This window comes from Rhinatrema bivittatum, chromosome 1 (assembly GCF_901001135.1).
Source record: "Rhinatrema bivittatum chromosome 1, aRhiBiv1.1, whole genome shotgun sequence".
NCBI classification, from domain to species: Eukaryota; Metazoa; Chordata; class Amphibia; order Gymnophiona; family Rhinatrematidae; genus Rhinatrema; species Rhinatrema bivittatum.
The window spans coordinates 594,570,166-594,588,872 of record NC_042615.1 but is presented as its reverse complement, the minus strand read 5'-3'; the positions used below and the strand labels follow the sequence as shown (position 1 = coordinate 594,588,872).

At 43.4% G+C, this 18,707-nt stretch overlaps 1 protein-coding gene across 1 annotated transcript in view; it reads right to left on the bottom strand.

The window, feature by feature from the left end:
* The window catches only part of MARCH3 (membrane associated ring-CH-type finger 3), a 178,334-nt gene that overhangs the window by 4,242 nt on the left and 155,385 nt on the right, over positions 1-18,707 (bottom strand). The window contains exon 4 of the mRNA XM_029619362.1: positions 5,064-5,273. Coding sequence (XP_029475222.1) covers positions 5,064-5,273 — 210 coding nt within the window. The remainder of the gene's footprint in view (positions 1-5,063; positions 5,274-18,707) is intronic.

Sequence of the window (18,707 nt, the reverse complement as noted above, 5' to 3'; positions counted from 1 at the left end):
CGAGCTAATGCAGACGGCGCACTTTTGTCATTCTTACTCCTGTTCTCTTTCGTGGCACTGTCCCTGAAATATCAGGTTCCTCTACTTTCTTTGTAAATGCAAAGGACGATTCAGGACAGAGAAATGGAATGTTCATTCACAGACAGTAGAAATGTCATTGCTATTGTGAAACAAGACATGTTCGCTCCAAATTCAATTGGAGAGAACGTCGGTGGTATGTGCTTGTGCTGCATACAGACTGACAAAAGACAGACTCCAGGAAAGTCTAAGAACTCCTGGTCTACAACGGCACTCCAGCTTCACGGCCTGTCACCAAGGGCCCCCAGGGTTCCCGTGAAAGCTTTGTGCTGAGAGTTAAAAAAAAAAACCTGGGTCGTGTATTTGCACAGACGTGTATATTAATCTACCACTTTTAGGTGCGTCTTTTTGGGAAAACGTTTCAAGTTTTTAAATATTCTTTACAAATATTTATTTAACAAACATTTTATATCCCGCACCCTCCATAGTTCAGGGCAGGTAACAATCATATATACACACACTCATCCTTTATAATCATAATATAAAATCACAAATTAAAACTGAAAACGGACAACAGCTGTCTAAAAATGTTAGTCATGCCCTTTGCTAAAGGTCCAGTCAATCCAGTGCTGGATATGCTAGTTTAAATAGATGAGTTTTTAGTACATTTGTGAAATCATTTGAACTTTTATACTTGAATTCCACATTGACTGTCTAGCAACAGAAAATGCCCTTTCTCGGGTTAATGCAAAGTGAACATGTTGAGCTGATGGAATATCTAATAAAAATGAGTGAGGAAGAGCAGAGAATTCTAGAAGGGGTATAAAGTTTTAAGGGTAGAGCAAATCCAGGATGAGGTTACATTATTAGTTGGTTATGTACACTGACTGTGAACTTATACTGGCAGTCAATGTTGTTTTTCCAAACCTGGGTGCTATGATCGTGGTATTTAGTACCTGACAGTAGCTGTGCAGTGGCCAGTTGTAGTGATTTGATTGAATAATGGGTAAAGAGAATTACAGTAGTCTAGAGTGGGATGGATTAGTGCCTATAGAACTGACTGAAAGTCTGAGGGTTCTAATAGGGGTTTCAGATGCCTTGAGGAGTCTCAGTTTTGCAAATGAGGAGCGGGTCCCAACTTTTATCTGCTTATCCATGGTCCAAGATGACGCCCAAGTTGCAGACATTTTTACTGATGGGTAATGCGTGAGATTCAAATGTAAATTGTTCTGGGATTTGGTCATTTTGCCTTCGATTGAGGATTTCCATTTTTTTTTAATGTTCAGTTGTAATCTGATGTGTGATAACCAAGTTTGGATTGTTGCAGGGAAATGAAGCGACTGACCAAGCATTTAAAAAAAGTTTTATATACATAGTAACATAGAAATGATGGCAGAAATGGGTCAAAATAGTCCATCCAGTCTGCCAAGCAAGCTTCTTATGGTAGTATCTGCCATGCTGTACATGTTACCTCCATGTTTCTCTTTTACTGGGTGAGGAGCCGCCTTGAAAATTCAGACAGTGCTGCTTGATGTGCTTTGCTTATGGACTTTGGCCGTAGAAGCAGTCCTGTGCTTTTCCCCTTATGTCTATGTATCAGTCCACCAGAACGTAAAAGTCAGGGCCTGTGTTGGTTATTGCCTGAATCCAATACTGTTTTCCACCCCACTCCCCCACATCAAAGTGGAAAGTGATGTTATAGTTGTATCAAAGGAAGCAAGAATTATTGGTTAAGGGTAATAATGGCTGCTTCATGCAGGTTATCCCCATGCTTATCAATTTCCCAGTCTGTAAAATGTGGGGCACTCATTGGTTGTTGTCTAAATCAATAACTTTTTAACCCCTGCTATTGAAGTGGAGAGCAATATTGCAGTTGCATCTTTGACTGTTTTCGTCTTCACCACCTCCTCTGGAAAGGCATTCCAGGCATCTCCCACCTTCTCTGTGAAAAAATATTTTCTGACATTGGTTCTGAGTCATCCTACTTGGAATTTAATTTCATGACCCCTAGTTCTGATTTCTTTTCAATGGAAAAAGTTCAAAGCTTGTGCAGCATTGAAACCTTTCAGGTATCTGAAGGTGTGCATCATAATTCCCCCTGCACCTCCTCTCTTCCAGGATATACATATTTAGATCTTTCAGCCTCTCCCCATAAGTATTCTGACCGCACACCGTTTTGGTCGCCCTTCTCTGGACCACCTTCATCCAGACTCTATCCTTTTCAGATACAGGCTCCAGAACTGAACCCAGTACTCCAGCTGAGGCCTCGCTAAGGACCTGTACAGGGGCATCATCGCCTTCTCTTTCTTACTGGCCATTTCTCTCTCTATGCAGCCCAGCATTCTTCTGGCTTTAGCTATCGCCATGTCACACTACATCGCCATCTTCAGATTGCCAGACAATATTACCCCAAGATCCCTTTCTTGGTCTGTGCACATCAGTCTTTTACCCCCCATCACATACAGCTCTTTTGGATTACCATATCCCTGATGTAGGACTCTGCACTTCTTGGCACTGAATCCCAGCTGCCAAGTCTTCGACCACTCTCCAAGCTTTCTTAAATCACTTTTCATTCTCTTACCCCTTCAGGCATGTCCACTCTGTTACAGATCTTAGTATCATCCACAAATAGACAGACTTTACCTTCTATCTCTTCCCCAGTGTCGCTCTGGTCCCAACACCGATCCCTATGGCACTCCACTTAACATGGTTCTCTCTTCAGAGTAGGTTCCATTTACCATTACATATTGTCTATCAGTCAACCAGTTTGTAATCCATGCCACCATTGCGCTCATGCCCAAGCTTCTCATTTTATTCACAAGCTTCCTATGCAGGGCCATATCAAAGGTTTTGCTGAAATCCAAGAAGATCACATCAAGCACTTTTCCTTGATCCAATTCTCTAGTCACCCAATCAAAAACATCTATTAGATTTGTCTTACAGGACCTTCCCCTTGTGAATCCATGCTGCCTCGGGTAAAGCAACCCACCTGATTGTAGGCAGTTCACTATCCTTTCCTGCAGCAGCGACTCCATTAGTTTTCCCACCACTGAGATGAGGCGATCCGGCCTGTAGTTTCCAGTCTCCTCTCTACTCTTGCGGCACCACTCCCTTTTCCAGGGATCTATTGACACAGACCCACCAGCACATCTCCGAGCTCCTTCAGTATCCTGGGATATACCTCATCTGACCCATGGCCTTGTCCACTTTCAGTTTATCTAACTCTTACCATACATTCTCTTCCATAAATGGAGTTTCATCTACACAATGCCCCTCTATGGTCTTGTCAACCATAAACTGTCCTCCTCCAGGGTCTTCTTTAGTGAACACCAAACTGAAGTATTTGTTTAATATTTCTGCCATTTCTTCGTGTCTCTGCATACATTGCTCCTCATCATCTTTCAATTTCATTACCTCCTCGGGCCTCCCTTTCTCTGATATATCTGAAAAAGATTTTGTCACCTCACTTTACCTCTCTGGCAATCTTTGCCTCCACCTGACTTTTTGTTTTCCTGATTTCTTTCTTTGTCTTTCTTGTTTCACCAGGTATACATGAATTTTTCTTATTTATTTTGGTGACCACTTTTTCTGTTTACATAGTGGATGACGGCAGAAAAAGCCCACATCTGGCCCATCGAGTAGGCCCTGTTATTCCTGTCCACATTGCTAAGGATACATCCCAGCCTGCAGCCAGTGAGCATGAACACCTGCAAGATCTCTCTCCTTATCTAGGACAGCTTTTCTCATCTTCCTCATTTGTACTCTGCCATCTTGGGCAGACCCCACTTAGTTTATACCCAGCATCCCTTCCTTCCCATATCTAACTACAAGGCTTTGTAATAATTTAAATAGCTGCCAATACTAGTGTGACTATTGTCCAAACATCCTGCCTCCTAGGGCCCCTGTATAACCTGCCAGACAGACTCGGCTACATACTTTTAACTGCCAAGTCATTTCAGCCAGATAAATCACTATGAACCCATGCAAACAGCGTTGAAGATTGCCCTCTTAAAATCCATCACTGTTTCATTCTTCACCACCACCTCCTCCTCTAGGAGGGCATTCCATGCATTTACCACCCTTTTCCAGGGAAAAAATATTTCCTGATGGTGCTCCTGAATCCATCTCTTTAGAATCTCATGTATATCATTCCATATTTTCTTCTATTCTGTTCCCTTATGTTCTAGATTTTCCTCCTCATTTTCTGCCCCTGTCATCTTTGTCAATTTCTCACTCCTCCTGTCTTTGATCAAACCCTTCCCTTCCTCTATTATTATCAGAACTTTTCCCTCTTCTCTCTCATCACTCTTGACCCCACTGCTCCCCTCCCTCTTCCTGAACCCCACTTCCTACCACTGCTAGGAAGGAGAGCTATGGGATTGTGCCAGGAGCCAGGAGGAGGCAGCAGTGAGGGGGTCAAAAGGAAGAAGAGAGGCAATGAAAGCTGGATCATCAGAGGAAGGGGACTGGATGAAAGCAACAGAAAAGCTGCCAGTGACAAGGCGGATAAGGAGAGAGGTGTGGGAAGAGCAGCAGTTAGGATGAAGTTTGAGAAGAAGCAGCAGATGTTTGGAGGTGGGGTACGAGTAGGGATTTTCGTTTTCAGTTTATTTTACTTTTTTTTTCCCCCACAAATGTAGCCTTGTTTATAATAACAAACCAAAATGGAACAAAATCGGTGGGGAATCAATGTCATTTTTGGCATTGATTTACTCCCATTTTTTTTTTGTTTATAGTAAACACTGATAAATTCCTGGGAAAATAAAATAAGAACTGACAAAGGGCCATAGCTAGGAGGAGAGGAGAATCAGCGAGAGTTGAGGGAGGACTGATGGTGGTTAGGAGTAAGAGAATAGCAGTGGCAGCAGTGATTAGAAGGACTGGAGGAAAGGTGTGAGAAAGATGGTGATCAGGAGAAGAGCTGGAGAACAGCCAACAAGGGGACATGGTAAGAGAAGGTGAAGGGAGTTTTGGTTTTCTTTTTTTTTTTTTGCTCCTTTGCCACATCCATCGATTTTATTAGTACTACTAACCATCATACTTACAAGCGTCCAAAAGAGGTAAATTGTGAAGAGTGCAACGGTGAGTGCAATGAGGCCAACGGCTTCCAACTTGCTACTAAAGTGCAGATGGTCAACTGCCCCCCGCAGACACAGCCAGCCAGAGATGGTCGCCAGTGGTGTTATGAACAAGAAGCATACAATGTCCCCGAAGAGCGTCCGCTTCTCATGCTGAGGACCTGGATTTCTTAGCCACTGCAGGAAGACGACAAGCAAAAACACATGCAGAGCTATCAGTAAGGAGCTTGCCAGGATGTGCTTTTTCTTAAAGATTACATAACATTTCTTGACTCATCTTACTCTTAAGATGGCCACCTTTTCAGTAATTAATTGGGATGTTTAAGTTGTCATGATGGGCGTGAATAAAATTATTTGCATTGCTGTTGATAATTGATCCAGTATAGCTCAGAATTGTAAAGAGCATGTTTAGAAAATGGAGCACTAAGGACGGCACTGAGCAAGTCCCTTTCCCACTCCCACTGCCTCAGGTTCCCATTTAGACTGGAAGTGCTTTGCCCCAGGGATGCATTGTACCTGTACGTAACTTGCTGTTTTGGCACACCCTGCACATTAAATACTGAAGAAGAAGAGTACACATATGCTTCAAAAACTGTCTGTTCCCATTGAAATCCATGCCAGAGTGAGAGGTCTGTGAAAGGTACTCGACATGATGGATACGTCCTTAGAATTACAAAAAGTAAAAATTCCAGCGGTGAGGTCAATGCCACCGCATCAAAGTGGCAACAGAGCCTGACAGGTCTTAACAGTAGAACAGGGAGACCTCGTATATACCAGAGCTCGCCACAAGATGTCTCCACATCCTCAGAAAAAAAAACCCTACAGCATGAATCTACCCCCTGCAAGAAAAGGTTTTATTCACAAAGAAACCACTTCAGAATTATAGTCTGGGATTTCCTGGATGAATTTCTGCAAGGAGCTTAAAAATTCAGAATTAAAACAAGCATTTCTGCAACCTGGTGTTTTCATGCCCATCAATGTTTTTCAGAGGTGTGCTACATTTTTTCCAGGGTTTTGCGGGAAAGCAAGGTATATGAGGCAGACCCTTAGGTGCTGAAATGCATCAGGGATGCCAGCAATATACACAACTGCGGGCTGTGGCATGACTGTTGATATAGTTTGATTCTGGTGCTGCAGGATAGCTTATATAATGTTGTCTTTGGGGACAATGTCTACAAATCTGTACATGTTCCTTTACTAATTAAATTAGTATTTTATATGAGATTACTTCATTTATGGAGAAAAAATGTTAGCCCACTTGGGTGATACCACTCGTCTGGTCTAAAAAAAAACCCCACAGCAATTTTGCTGACGCAAAGACTCAGAGGCTGAAATGCTACTTGAGGGTGTACAGTGCAAAAATAAAACCCTTTGCTACCTCCTTTCAATTTAAAATATTATCTGGGTGATTTTGAGGCTTGTTCCTGGGAACTGCTGCAAGAGCACACAACTCTCTCTGGGGCTGATGTAATAAAATCCGTGGCGAAACAGACGCTAGTTATAAGCGCGGGTTTTGATCATCGCGTGCGGCTAAAGCTGGCGCTTCTGTGGGATGTAAAAAAACCCAAAACATTATGCAGATGATTTGCATGCAGAAATCTGCGCACATACGGAGAAATGCGTGTACATAAGCACAGTAAGGGCCTATGCAATAAGCGGCTGCATCCGAGCTGATAATCTGCGCATAAAAGCGAGCGAGTAAACTGGTCTTCCTAGTAAGTAAAAGCATGATCCTGGAAAGTATTTTTAATATTTCAAATAACTGTGCTGCAGAAAACATGGCAAATATTTTCATGGATGCTAATTCACGCTGGCATAGCAGCGAGATAGGTGCTCAGTTGGGCACCAATCTGGATGCTCAGGTGCCGACACAGGCACTGAGCTGGGAGCGAATATGGATGCTCTGGCACCCAGAAAGGTGCCTAGCAAATGTTGCGGCTCAGGTCGAGAATCTATATGATCCGGTGCTCAGAAAGTCGCCAGGCTAATTACTAATCTTGCCGCTCGGGCGCTGAGCTAGGCACTCAGCTGGTCACAAATCTGGCTGCTCCGACACTGAGAAAAGCACCTAGCTAAGCTGGCCACTCAGACGCCCAGATAAGTGCTCAGCTTGGACACTGACATAGGCCCCCTGAGTTGGCACTGACACTTAATTCGTGCCCTGACCATAGCAGTAAAAAATTTGCATTAAAAAAAAACCCCACACTAGCGTTAGTGCGGCTCCCTGCATTGCCTATGATTAGCTACTCGCCTCGTTTGCATGCCGTTAGCATGCATTCGTACAAGAAAAAAACGCAGGTATGTAAGCGCGTTCGTATGTGCTTTTTCCCCCGTGCACAAAACCCTTATTACATCCCCGTATAGGGCTTTGTGTGGGGAAAAAGCGCGCACAAACCCGCGGCAGCTTCAGCGCACCTTATTACATCGGCCCCTCTGTCAGGTTTCCTGGGTCTTGTAGTACTGCTGGAGAGAGAGGCCAAGTCCCAAACTATGGAGAAAATTACTTCATTCCATTAACTTCAGGGAGTAGTTCAGCTTCACAAACGTTTTGAGTCAGCAAGAATGGCTCTGAGCATAAACATGGATCCAGAAGCAAGAGTAGTAGCGCACTCTAGAACAGTGGTAAGAGTAGGGATATGCTTATGTTCGAAAATGAAAGAAAGACAAATGAGATTTTGTTTGTGTTTAGTTTCAAAAAGAAAAAACCTGTAGGCTCAGCCAGCCCTGAAGCCTCTCCTCGCTGTCTGAAAAATACCTGCTGCTGCCCCAAAACAACCCCCTGACTTGTCACTATCCCCTGGGATCCTCCTCCCCACTGTCTTATCCCATCTGCAGATTTAAATGGGGTGGGAGCAATCCCCAGTTGCTGCTGCTGCCCCACTGCTGCAATTTTTCAAAATGGCGCTGGCCAAAGTGAAGCTGGTGCCATATTGCTTTATAGCAGATTCTTCCGTACAACAAAATGGCACCAGCCTCAGTTCGACCAGCACAATTTTGAAAAACTATTGTGGTGGGGCCAAAGTAACTGGGATCACTTCTACCCAGCAAAGACCCGCAGCTGGGATAAGACATGGAGGTAGGGGGAGTGTTGATTCTTGGGCATTTTAACCAAAGGCTATGAGCAACAATAGCCCCTGTCTCTCTGAGACCCCAAGATGCATTGTCGTTTTACCAATTAGCAACAATATTCCAGAAAATCTTCACAGCTGTAACAAGCCAGCAAATCGGTACGGTTAATCTTGATACCATTTCATCTTCCAGTCAAGATGGATGTGCTAAAAACGTTTTCCTAACAGGCGCCCATCCACCTCTCCTGGGCACGTGATGCGATCTGCAGATGAACAGCCACGTTAAAAAGGACGCGCTAGGGGAAATCGTGCATGCCTAGCGCGTCCTTGGCATCGGGCGCCCAGGAGACGTGGATGTGCGCACAGCCATAGGTTAGAAAAACGGACACTTAATTAACAAATGTCCATTTTCTGAACCTGCGCACAGTCACGGGTTAGGAACATGGACCCTGGTAAATTGAACATCTGTTTTCCTAACCTGACTACTGTTGACCTTTTTTTTTTGTCTTCATGTTGCTTTCTGTGGTTCCTCCTACTTAGTATCTTGGCAATATAGTTGGAGGAACCACAGGAAAACAATATTTTCTGCTTTCCTGTTGATGGCTTGGGGTGTCTCAAGGCTTAATGCCAGCTCCAGGGCTGGCGTTAATTTCTGAGGTTAAACGTGCGCGGCGGGAGCACGGTGATTTTTTACATCAGGGTACTAGCTAACAGCCTTATCAACATGGCATTTACATGTGATGAGCGCCATTAGTTATGCGCAGGTTTGGGCGCATGTTTTGGACGCGCTAATCCCATTGTTGCATCAGGAGTTATTCCAGTGTGTCCAAAATCCATGTCCAATGGCACAACAAGCTGTGCGCATTGTATTGCATCGGCCCCAGTAAGTTTTATTTATTTATTTATTTATTTCGGATTTTTATATACCGACGTTCTCATGTTTATTCATTGGTCTGAAATGTTTTGAAAGTTAAGGAGTCATTCTTATTATATTCATTAAGTTTTCCATAATTAATGCAACACAAAAACATTCTTTGTAATAAGGAATGCTTGGAAAAATAATAAATATTAGAAATGAAAACATATAAATCAAGAAATCATTCCCATACTAGGTCAAACACCTTAACAGTGAAAGCTGAAATATAATGGGAAACCAAAGTAAAAACATTAAGGAAATTGCATTAGCATGTTCCCTACTAATACCTAAATATACCTCACTGCGTTCTATTGAGAATAGAGGAAGATATTAATCTTTTGGAGTCCAAAAAAAGACTGAAGCTGTTCTGCAGCAAAAAAAAAAAAAAGATATAACCATTATTATTCCCTCGAACAGGGATATCTTAGCGTAAACATAGCTCCTATAGCTAAAGTCTCTTGCCTTAAAGAAAGATTTATAAAGTATAATCACATCACTTTGCTCAGGACTGCCTCAGAAACAAAGTAAACTACAAAGTTCCCCTCTCAATGATTTCAAGACCAAGTTTTCTAAATAGTGAAATTAAAGGGTGAGGAATGAGAAGGCTGATTCACTGTTGCAGCACTGTGACAGGAAACAGACAAAAATATATCTTGTCACAGGAAAAGATTCAATTTCACAATGCAATATTTTAAGAAAATACTTTCTTAGTCAGCAAAGATTGCTCTCCAATAATTCTAGGGAAATCATGAATATTTATTTATTTATTTATTTATTTATTTATTTATTTGATGAGTTTTATATACCGTTATTTGGTAGAGCCATCATAACGGTTTACAAAGTGAATATTTTTCTTAACAGTATTGAAACATAATAGCAGAATAAGCATATATAGAGATAAACAAGTCAGGTCAAATAATTATTCTTAGGTTGGATGAGGAGGGAAGCAAGTTTGGTTGGAGATTAGAGTTGAGAATTCATTTGATGGTTGGTATGGTCAGTTGACAGTGGGTCGGTGAAGAATTTGCGGAAGAAAAAAGTTTTTAGATCTTTTTTTAAATGTTTTTATGTTGTGCTGTGTTCTCAGGTCTTCAGGTAGTGTGTTTCAGAGTTTGGGGGAGGCGATGGAGAAGGCTCTTTCTCTTGTTGTTGCCAGATGTGCATCTTTTATGGTAGGGATGTTTAAGTAACTTGAGTTATTGGAGCGTAGTAAAGTTTGGCTACATTCATTTTGGAGGTTATCTGTCTAGCAACGCAGGGAAGAAAAAACATGTAATAAGAACAGAAGAATAATTTGTTAGGACAAAGAAGAACAGATGTTAACGTTTTTCATAAATGTGTCGTGAATCTTATCTCGGTTTAATTCAATAATTTTACAATGAAATAGATTAATATATTTCAGTTTTCATGTCTCTCTTTCCTGCATAGTTTAAATATTGTTTTGAAGCCTAATGTATTTAAGTCAGAGACTACTTCTGCTAGCAGGATCTGCTGTTCCATGGTATGTCGGTGTTAGGGTCAGTTATTGTCTATCAATAGTGCTGCATCCTGGTTTTGAGGGCCTGTTGGCTCTTTCAGACATGATGTAATAAATTGGGAGTAAAAAATGCATGCTGAAGGTCAGTGCAAATTTTCTTTACCCATGCACTAAGAGAGAATTAAAGCCTGATTCAGTAAACTAATAGCACGCCAATGCATCCGGAGTTAGAAAATGTGTGGTAACACAAATATGTATGTCCATACATGTGCTTAGCATGCATAAAACATGCTTTGCTCATATATAAATGTTTCTGCAGCCAAAACATGAGTTAGGAATAAAACTTTTGTGCCCCTAAAAGTTATGTGTGCACGACGACTAAGGAGCATAAGATGGGTCATAAAAATTGTGCGCACATCATGTTTTGTGTGCATACATGCTGCATACAGGATCCCCAATACAACAAACTCCAGGTTCAATCCCATAGACAAACACTAGCCCCAGAAACGTTTCCACCTTTCACTAAGAAATAGATTTCCACAGTTTAAGAAAACCTGAGCAAAGTCTATGCACCTTTCTGCATTGGGGAGTAAAAGCTAATGCTTTGGAGGTCACGTGATGCGATAGCCTGGTGAGTTGCGTTCACCAGAGCTCTGGGTGATGGACCTCTTAAATCTGACGATCCGGAGTGACAAACCTTGAACAAAGTATCTTTTGGAGGTGCGAGAGTGCAGCGGAGCAGACACGGAACAAATAGCTGTTCCCAGCGCGACGGCGATGTCAGCGAAACTGCCCAGAAAGGAGAAGGAAAAAGCAAAAATTGACGGTGCAGAGTCTAAAATGGCCGACGGCGGGAAAGCGTCTGCGAATGCAGGCCTAGATGAAGCGGCGATTTCCCGGCTGTCTGCGGCAGTGGTGACGGCGCTGGAACCCAATTTTGAAGGTATCGCAGAAAACATTTCGGCTGTAAAAGAATCTCTTGGGGGATAATGGACGCCGCATTGAGATTGCAGAGGGCAGGATAGCAGCAGTAGAAGAAGACCAGCAAGCCCTCGTGGCCAGGGTTGCAGAGTTAGAGAAGCCAGTGACAACGGCTGTCAATAAACTAGAAGACCTGGAAAACAGGGCGAGAAGGAACAACCTGAAATTTCTGGGTCTGCCAGAAGATGTGCAGGAGGGGGAACTGCAAAATATATTGGAAACTTGGCTCCCTGGCGCTTTGAACTTGGAGTCGTTAGCAGGAAAGCTAACTATTGAGCGGGCACACTGGCTAAGCCCCAGGAGAGACTCTGATGTCCGCCCGTGCCTCGTCATCGCCCGGTCCATGAATTGGGTGCAATGCACAGCCGTGCTCTCAGCCTATAGAAAAAGAAGGGACCTGAGATATATTGACCACAAGATTGTTGTCTTTCAGGACCTTTCAGCAGCAGTGGTGGCCAAAAGGAGGCTTTTCTCTACTACATGCAGTGACCTCTACAATAAAAACATCCATTTTTGCACTTCAATTCCCAGCACTTCTGAAGGTGTGGCGGGAAGCCAGAAAAAGTGACCGCCTGGCTTGGTAATATCGCAGGCCCTCCGTAACTATTCCAGAACTTGTTGGACTGGCATTCTTTTTCAGGAAGGGACACTTTTCACTATTGGCTCGGTTGGTGCAGTGAGAAGGGTATTTGTTAAGTTGAATGCTGTGCCACAAACTGGTTGATACAGTAGTTTCCTGCAGATGATGGTAACAGTGAGTTGTAATCTGTTACCTGATTTTGGAAATTTAAATATGTTCTTGCTAGACCATATAGCAGTTAAGGTAATACTAGCCAGGGGGGCTAGCACCTGGGCGCAATAATCGTGGACCTCCAGCCCAGTTCTCAGGGCAGTTATATCTAAACCATAAGGGGAATGGGGTTTTGCTTCTTTCAGGATACATTTCAGGGGAGGGGCTGGGGGGGGGGGGGTGCAGGGTTGTGAGCTTTCGATACCACTAGACACAATGCAGGTGGAGATCCTGGACAAGGTAGGCTGATGCTCCAGGCTGGGAGATCATCGAGCCGTCTTTGGCAACGGATTTTACATGAATACGTAACCCAGATGGCAATGGGATAGACAAGGTGAGATATATAGCTTGGAACGTGGGAGGCATAGGTACCCCCATCAAACGGCAGAAGGTCCTCAGTGCTTTACAGAGACAGAAGGTGGGAATTGCAGGCATACAGGAAACCCACTTATCGGCTGGGGAAAGTCTTAAACTGAGAAAACAATCGGTGGGACAATGTTATTACACCCCTGCTCATGGTCATAAGGCTGGGGTGGCTATTTTGATACATAAAAATCTTAAGTTCAAACTGTCACATCAATACTCTGATGATATGGGTAGATACCTCATTGTCGTGGGAAGCTACAGCGGAAAGAAGTTACGATCTGCACTATATATGCCCCAAATTCATATACACATGCATTTTTTCAGGGTCTAATACAAAAGCTGCTCCTGATACAAAGAGGCCCTCTGATCTTAATGGGGGACTTCAATTGTGTCCATAAACATGGGTTAGATAGATCCAGTCCCATCTCACTGATGCTGGACCTCACGGAAAAGGGTATAGCATACTTAGGTGTAGAATTACGCTTGCTGGATATTTGGCAGACGTTAACTCTGACAGCCAGAGATTATACAAATGTATCGAGGGCTCACTCAACCATGTCACGGATAGATTACATTTTAGTTTCAGATTCTTTATTTGACAAGGTGAACCAGGTAAAAATTGGGCCGATAGAGATTTCAGACCATGCCCTGATATGGGCAGATGTGGAGGTGGGAGCGGGGAATGCCTGGGCCCAATTATGGCGCTTCCCGAGTCATATGATGGGAGATAGAAAATTTACAGAATTTTTACAGGGGACATGGAGAGAATTCGAACATAACAATGCGCAGCATAAAAGTGACCCATGGCTATACTGGGAGACTAGTAAGGCGGTCATGAGAGGTGAGATTACTTCTGATATGATTGCGAAATCTAAAGTATTGTCTCACAAAATCCTAGTGCCTGAAAAGCAGCTTGAACAAGATAAAGCTAGATTGGCGCAGCAAAACACTAAGGAAGCCAAAATCGCATATCAGTCCACCCTATATACCCTAAATTCCCTTCTACATGAAAGGGCACAACAGATGCTGCGCAAAGGGCTCATACTCTATTCCGGTTTGGTAATAAATCGGGGCGTTTACTGGCCAATATGGTGCGTCTGGCTAGAGGGAAAACGATTATTGACAAACTAAAGGATAGATCCGGAAAATTGTTGCATATGGCAACAGATATATGTGCGGAATTTCCCCCAAATCACGGTGGCTCAGTTGGAATTTTTAAACATGCCCATTCAGATAGAGGAACTCCTGGGGGCTATTAAAGGCAGTAGCGCACACAAGGCTCCTGGTCCTGATGACCTCAGCATTGAATATTTCAAGTGCCTGCTTAATCAGGCCACAGGAGATCTCCTAAACTTTTACCGAGAAGCTCAACGAAGAGGCCACTTCCCTGAGGGGACCACCAGGGCTTATATTACAGTACTTGAGAAACCTGGTAAAGACTTGGCATCACCGGCGTCTTACCGGCCTATATCCCTCCTAAATTATGAAGCCAAATTATGTGCTAAAATCCTGGCAGATAGACTACTATAATCACTCAGAATCAAGTTGAGTTCATTAAAGGTCAGTCCATTAGCACCAACTTGACTAAATTGTTGATAGCTATGGGAGAATGTAAAAAGAAAGACACAGCTGCTCTAGTAGTCGGATTCGATTCTGAGAAAGCCTTTGATAGGGTGTCCTGGGAATATATGTTCTCTGCACTAAAAGGCTATGGCTTCTCTGGAGATATCGTCCATAATATTGCTATGCTGTATAGAAACCCCCAATCCGTTATTTTGCTAATGGGCAGGTCTCTAAAGATTTTCCACTGCATTGGGGAACGAGGCAGGGGTGTCCCTTGTTCCCACTTCTTTACATTCTTTCAATTAATCCTCTACTTCGCAAGGTAGAGGCCGATCCCTTAATAACAGGGTTTACAATGGGGTCACAGGAATTCAAACTATCAGCTTTTGTTGATGATGTACTTGTTTTTTTAACATCACATCTAAGATCACTGGAGCGAGTATTGCGCCTTCAACAAATGTTTGGCTTCTTTGCGGGCTTAAAGATTAATGTAGAGAAGTCGGAGGCCATGGACCTGGGCAGGGCAGTGAAAGAATAGTGGAAAGGCACATTCCCGCTGAGGTGGGTTGCCCAGGAAATGCGATATTTAGGTATCCAACTGACACGTGACACGGCTAAACTATACGAAGCTAATATAGGACCGTTACTTAAAAACATGGGCCATAAATTGAAAATCTGGAGTGCTTTGCCCCTATTGTTGACTAGTAAAATTTTCTTGTTGAAAATGATGGAGCTACCTCGCTGGCTCTATGTTTTGCAGCAAGTTCCTATTGTTGAAAAGAGAGATTACGAAAATTCATAACATGGTGCGTAAATTTCTGTGTGGGAGGTCGAAAAGCGAGATTAGCTCTGCACACCTTGCAACTGCCTAAAAACCAAGGGAGATTGGGATGTCCTAATTGGAGGACTATAACTTAGCTTGCCTTTTAAGACATATTAAAGATTGGGTAGACGAAACTGGACGATTCACCCCCCAGGAGTTCCTTAGTGACTGGTTACACCCTTATACCCCCGTTAACATGATGCAGATACCATACTCCTCGGTCATGGCGCCATATTACAGTCAGATGCTACTTACATCAGGAAGACAGGCATGGTGCCATCTTTGTGTGCACAAGCTACATCTAGGGGGTTGTCTCACACCCGTACTCACCCTGAGAGGAAATCCTCAATTTCCGGCAGGACTAGAGACCCAGGTGTTTAAACAGTGGAGTAGTAAAGGCCTAAGGGGGGTGTATCAACTGTATGAACCTTCGATGGGGGTGGTACGCAGTTTTGGAGATCTTTGGGAAATATATAACATTAGCCTGAAGGATTTCTTTGCCTTTCTGCAGGTGAGACATTATATTCAGATGGTGTTTGGGACCCAGCCAAGGGCACATTGGTGGGACGGGCTTTGGCAATTTCTCACCTTGGGCCCTGGGAGAGCCAACTCCTGTTTTTCCTTTTCCAAGGCTTTACGTGCAATTCCTGACCAAACAGCCCTTAAGGCCATTCAAAATAAGTGGGTATTGCAGGCAGATATTTATCTGTCACTGGATGACATTGTTAAGGCTGCTCTCAGGTTTCTGAAAATATGAGAGACGGGGTTCAAGATCTTGCACTGTATGTATATGCCTCGAACTCGAATGTATGCAGCAAAGATGTGCGATTCAGACCTTTGCTTGAAGTGTCAGAAGGAGAGGGGTACTTACTTCCACAGCTTATGGGAATGCAACCAAATGGTGTTATTCTGGGTGGAGGTATTGGATAGTTTGGGTCAATTATTCAATACTCGGATCTCTCGTGAACCTAAATTCTGCCTTTTAAGACTATTTAATGACTCTCATGCGGACATTTTGGTATATGAGCTTGCATTCCTTAGCAAAGCTTTATTGCTCACCTTGCAAACGATTATGCAACTATGGATCACGGTGGACCGACCGACAGCAGCACACTGGCACTCTCGTCTGATTCATCTGCTGCAGCACGAATACATGACAGCAAGATCAAGACCATTGAAGGACAAGAACGTTTGTTTTGCCATATGGAATAAATTTTGGAATTCGCTACCACGTTCCAAGCAGGACTATATCCTTACTTATACAAACTACAAATACCAGAACTCCACATTAGCTACCTCCAAGACCTGAAAAGACGGAAAGGATTTGGACCCTGCAGGGGGAAGGGGGGTGGGAGGCAGAAGAGAAGGGGGGAGAGAGTCTGGGAATTTCATTGCTGATGACATTATGAATGCTGTTGACAATTATAATTGTGTTCAGTTGCAATAAAACTCAATTAAAAAAAAAAAAGCTAATGCTTTGATTAACAAGGGATTTGCATGGAGGACTGCTAATCTGTGTCTGCATTTTGTGGGTGTAAATCGTCTCGCTGTGGCAGGAGTACAGTTTTAAATACAATAAAGTGTGCACAGTCTAGCACACCCGGTTACATCAGGGCCATGGCTTGTTAGGGCATTTCTTGCACTGGATGAGGTACACCATATTGCTGGATTTGCTGCTGTAGGTCTATGGATATAAAAGCTTCCTTCTCATACCACTACAGTCACATCTGAAGGGATCTGCTAGGTAGCAAACACTGATGTGCTATTATATCTTTTTTTTTTTTGGCTGGCCTTTCAAAATATATCACACCCTACAAATTTTATTCAGGACCAACACCGCTACTGGAACGACATGACAAGAAGACACATTTTGTCTGTGTCCCGCGTGGTCCTGGTTGAGGAGATGCAGGATGCAAATCCACGTCATGCTCTAATGTAATGAGAGAACGCAGGTTGCACAAGGTCAGAGTGCTCTGCATTTCCGCTGCCAGAGACTGGAGAAGGTGGTTGAATATTCTAAGGGCTCTCCTGCTAGCAGGCAGAGCTGGATTTATGCTAAAACCTGATATGCTTTCAAAAGGAAAGAGCTTGTGCTCAGAATTATATTTAAAGAGAGAAAAAAAAAATAAAGACAGAAGATCAGTAGCTCATAGGAGCTTTTTTTTTGTTTGTGCTTATTTCAGAAATAAATCAGTAATGGAGGCATTTTTCCAAGACAAGAAGTCTAGCCTTTGTTCTCGAGGGCAGCAACCGACTCAGCCACCCCTCAAGCGCCCACTGAGTCCTGATGGATATTTTACCTGCTACTTATTAATTGACAAATGAGTAGTGCCCCATTCATGAGGACAAACACTCCCTTCTGACAAGGTTCCTTTGTTAGCACCTGCTCCTTTCAAGTTACTTATTAAACGGGAACACGTACAGATAATGAGCGCAGATAGAATACCTAAATAAAGCCATGTTCCTCAAGGGACTACTTTCAGAAAAGTAATGCGATAAAACGCTGAGGGGAGAGCGGTCCTAGACAGGTTAAACATGTGCTGTTTAGGCTTTTCCCTTGGCACTTTGTTAAGCTTCTGCAGTGTTAATGAAAACAAAAATGTTTTTCAGACTGAGGGTGGGGACCTGTTTTATCATCTACATATAGGGATGGTAACTTTAAAACATATGCTCAGTCGCCCATATACGTGTGCGGGAGCACATACTCAGGAATTTTAAATCGTGCGTGAAATTGCGCACGCAAGATTTCAAATATCCATTGCGCGTATGTGTTCTTCTAATTTTAAACAGTTACATGAGCAAACATACAGGCCGATACAGTACAGTGCGCTCTGACGGAGCGCACTGTTAGCTGGCATTTGGACGCGCATTTTTGACGCGCTAGCTTTACCCCTTATTCAGTAAGGGGTAATAGCGTGTCCAAAACGTGCGTCCAACCCCCCCCCCCCCTGAACCTAATAGCGCCCGCAACATGCAAATGCATGTTGATGGCCCTATTAGGTATTCCCGCGCGATTCAGTAAGTAAAATGTGCAGCCAAGCGCACATTTTACTTTCAGAAATTAGTGCCTACCCAAAGGTAGGCGCTAATTTCTCCGGGCACCCTCCAACTTAATATCATGGCGATATTAAGTTGGAGGGCCCGAAAGTTTAAAAAAGTAAAAAAAAAAAAAATTTGAAATAGGCCCACGGCTTGAAAACCGGATGCTCAATTTTGCCGGCGTCCGGTTTCCGAACCCGTGGCTGACAGCGGGCTCAAGAACCGACGCCGGCAAAATTGAGTCGCTGTCAAACCCACTTACAGCTGCCGCTCCTGTCCAAAAAGAGGCGCTAGGGACGCGCTAGTTCCCTAGCGCCTCTTTTTACTGCCGGGCCTAATTTAAATAAATTTATTTACTGTATCGCGTGCACAGGAGAGTGGCCTGTGCGCTGCCCGCTCTCCCACGATTTTTACTGTGTCGGCCCGCAAGTTTGCATATCTTCCTTAGGACTTTGTCGGCTTTAACACGCACAGGTAAGCGGATTTTAAAACCTGCTCGTGTGAAGGACATTCCCAGTTTTACTCCATAGTCCTCCAGTTTGCCCAGCATATCTCGAGGTCATCCTGACTCCTCTGATTCTTCAGCCT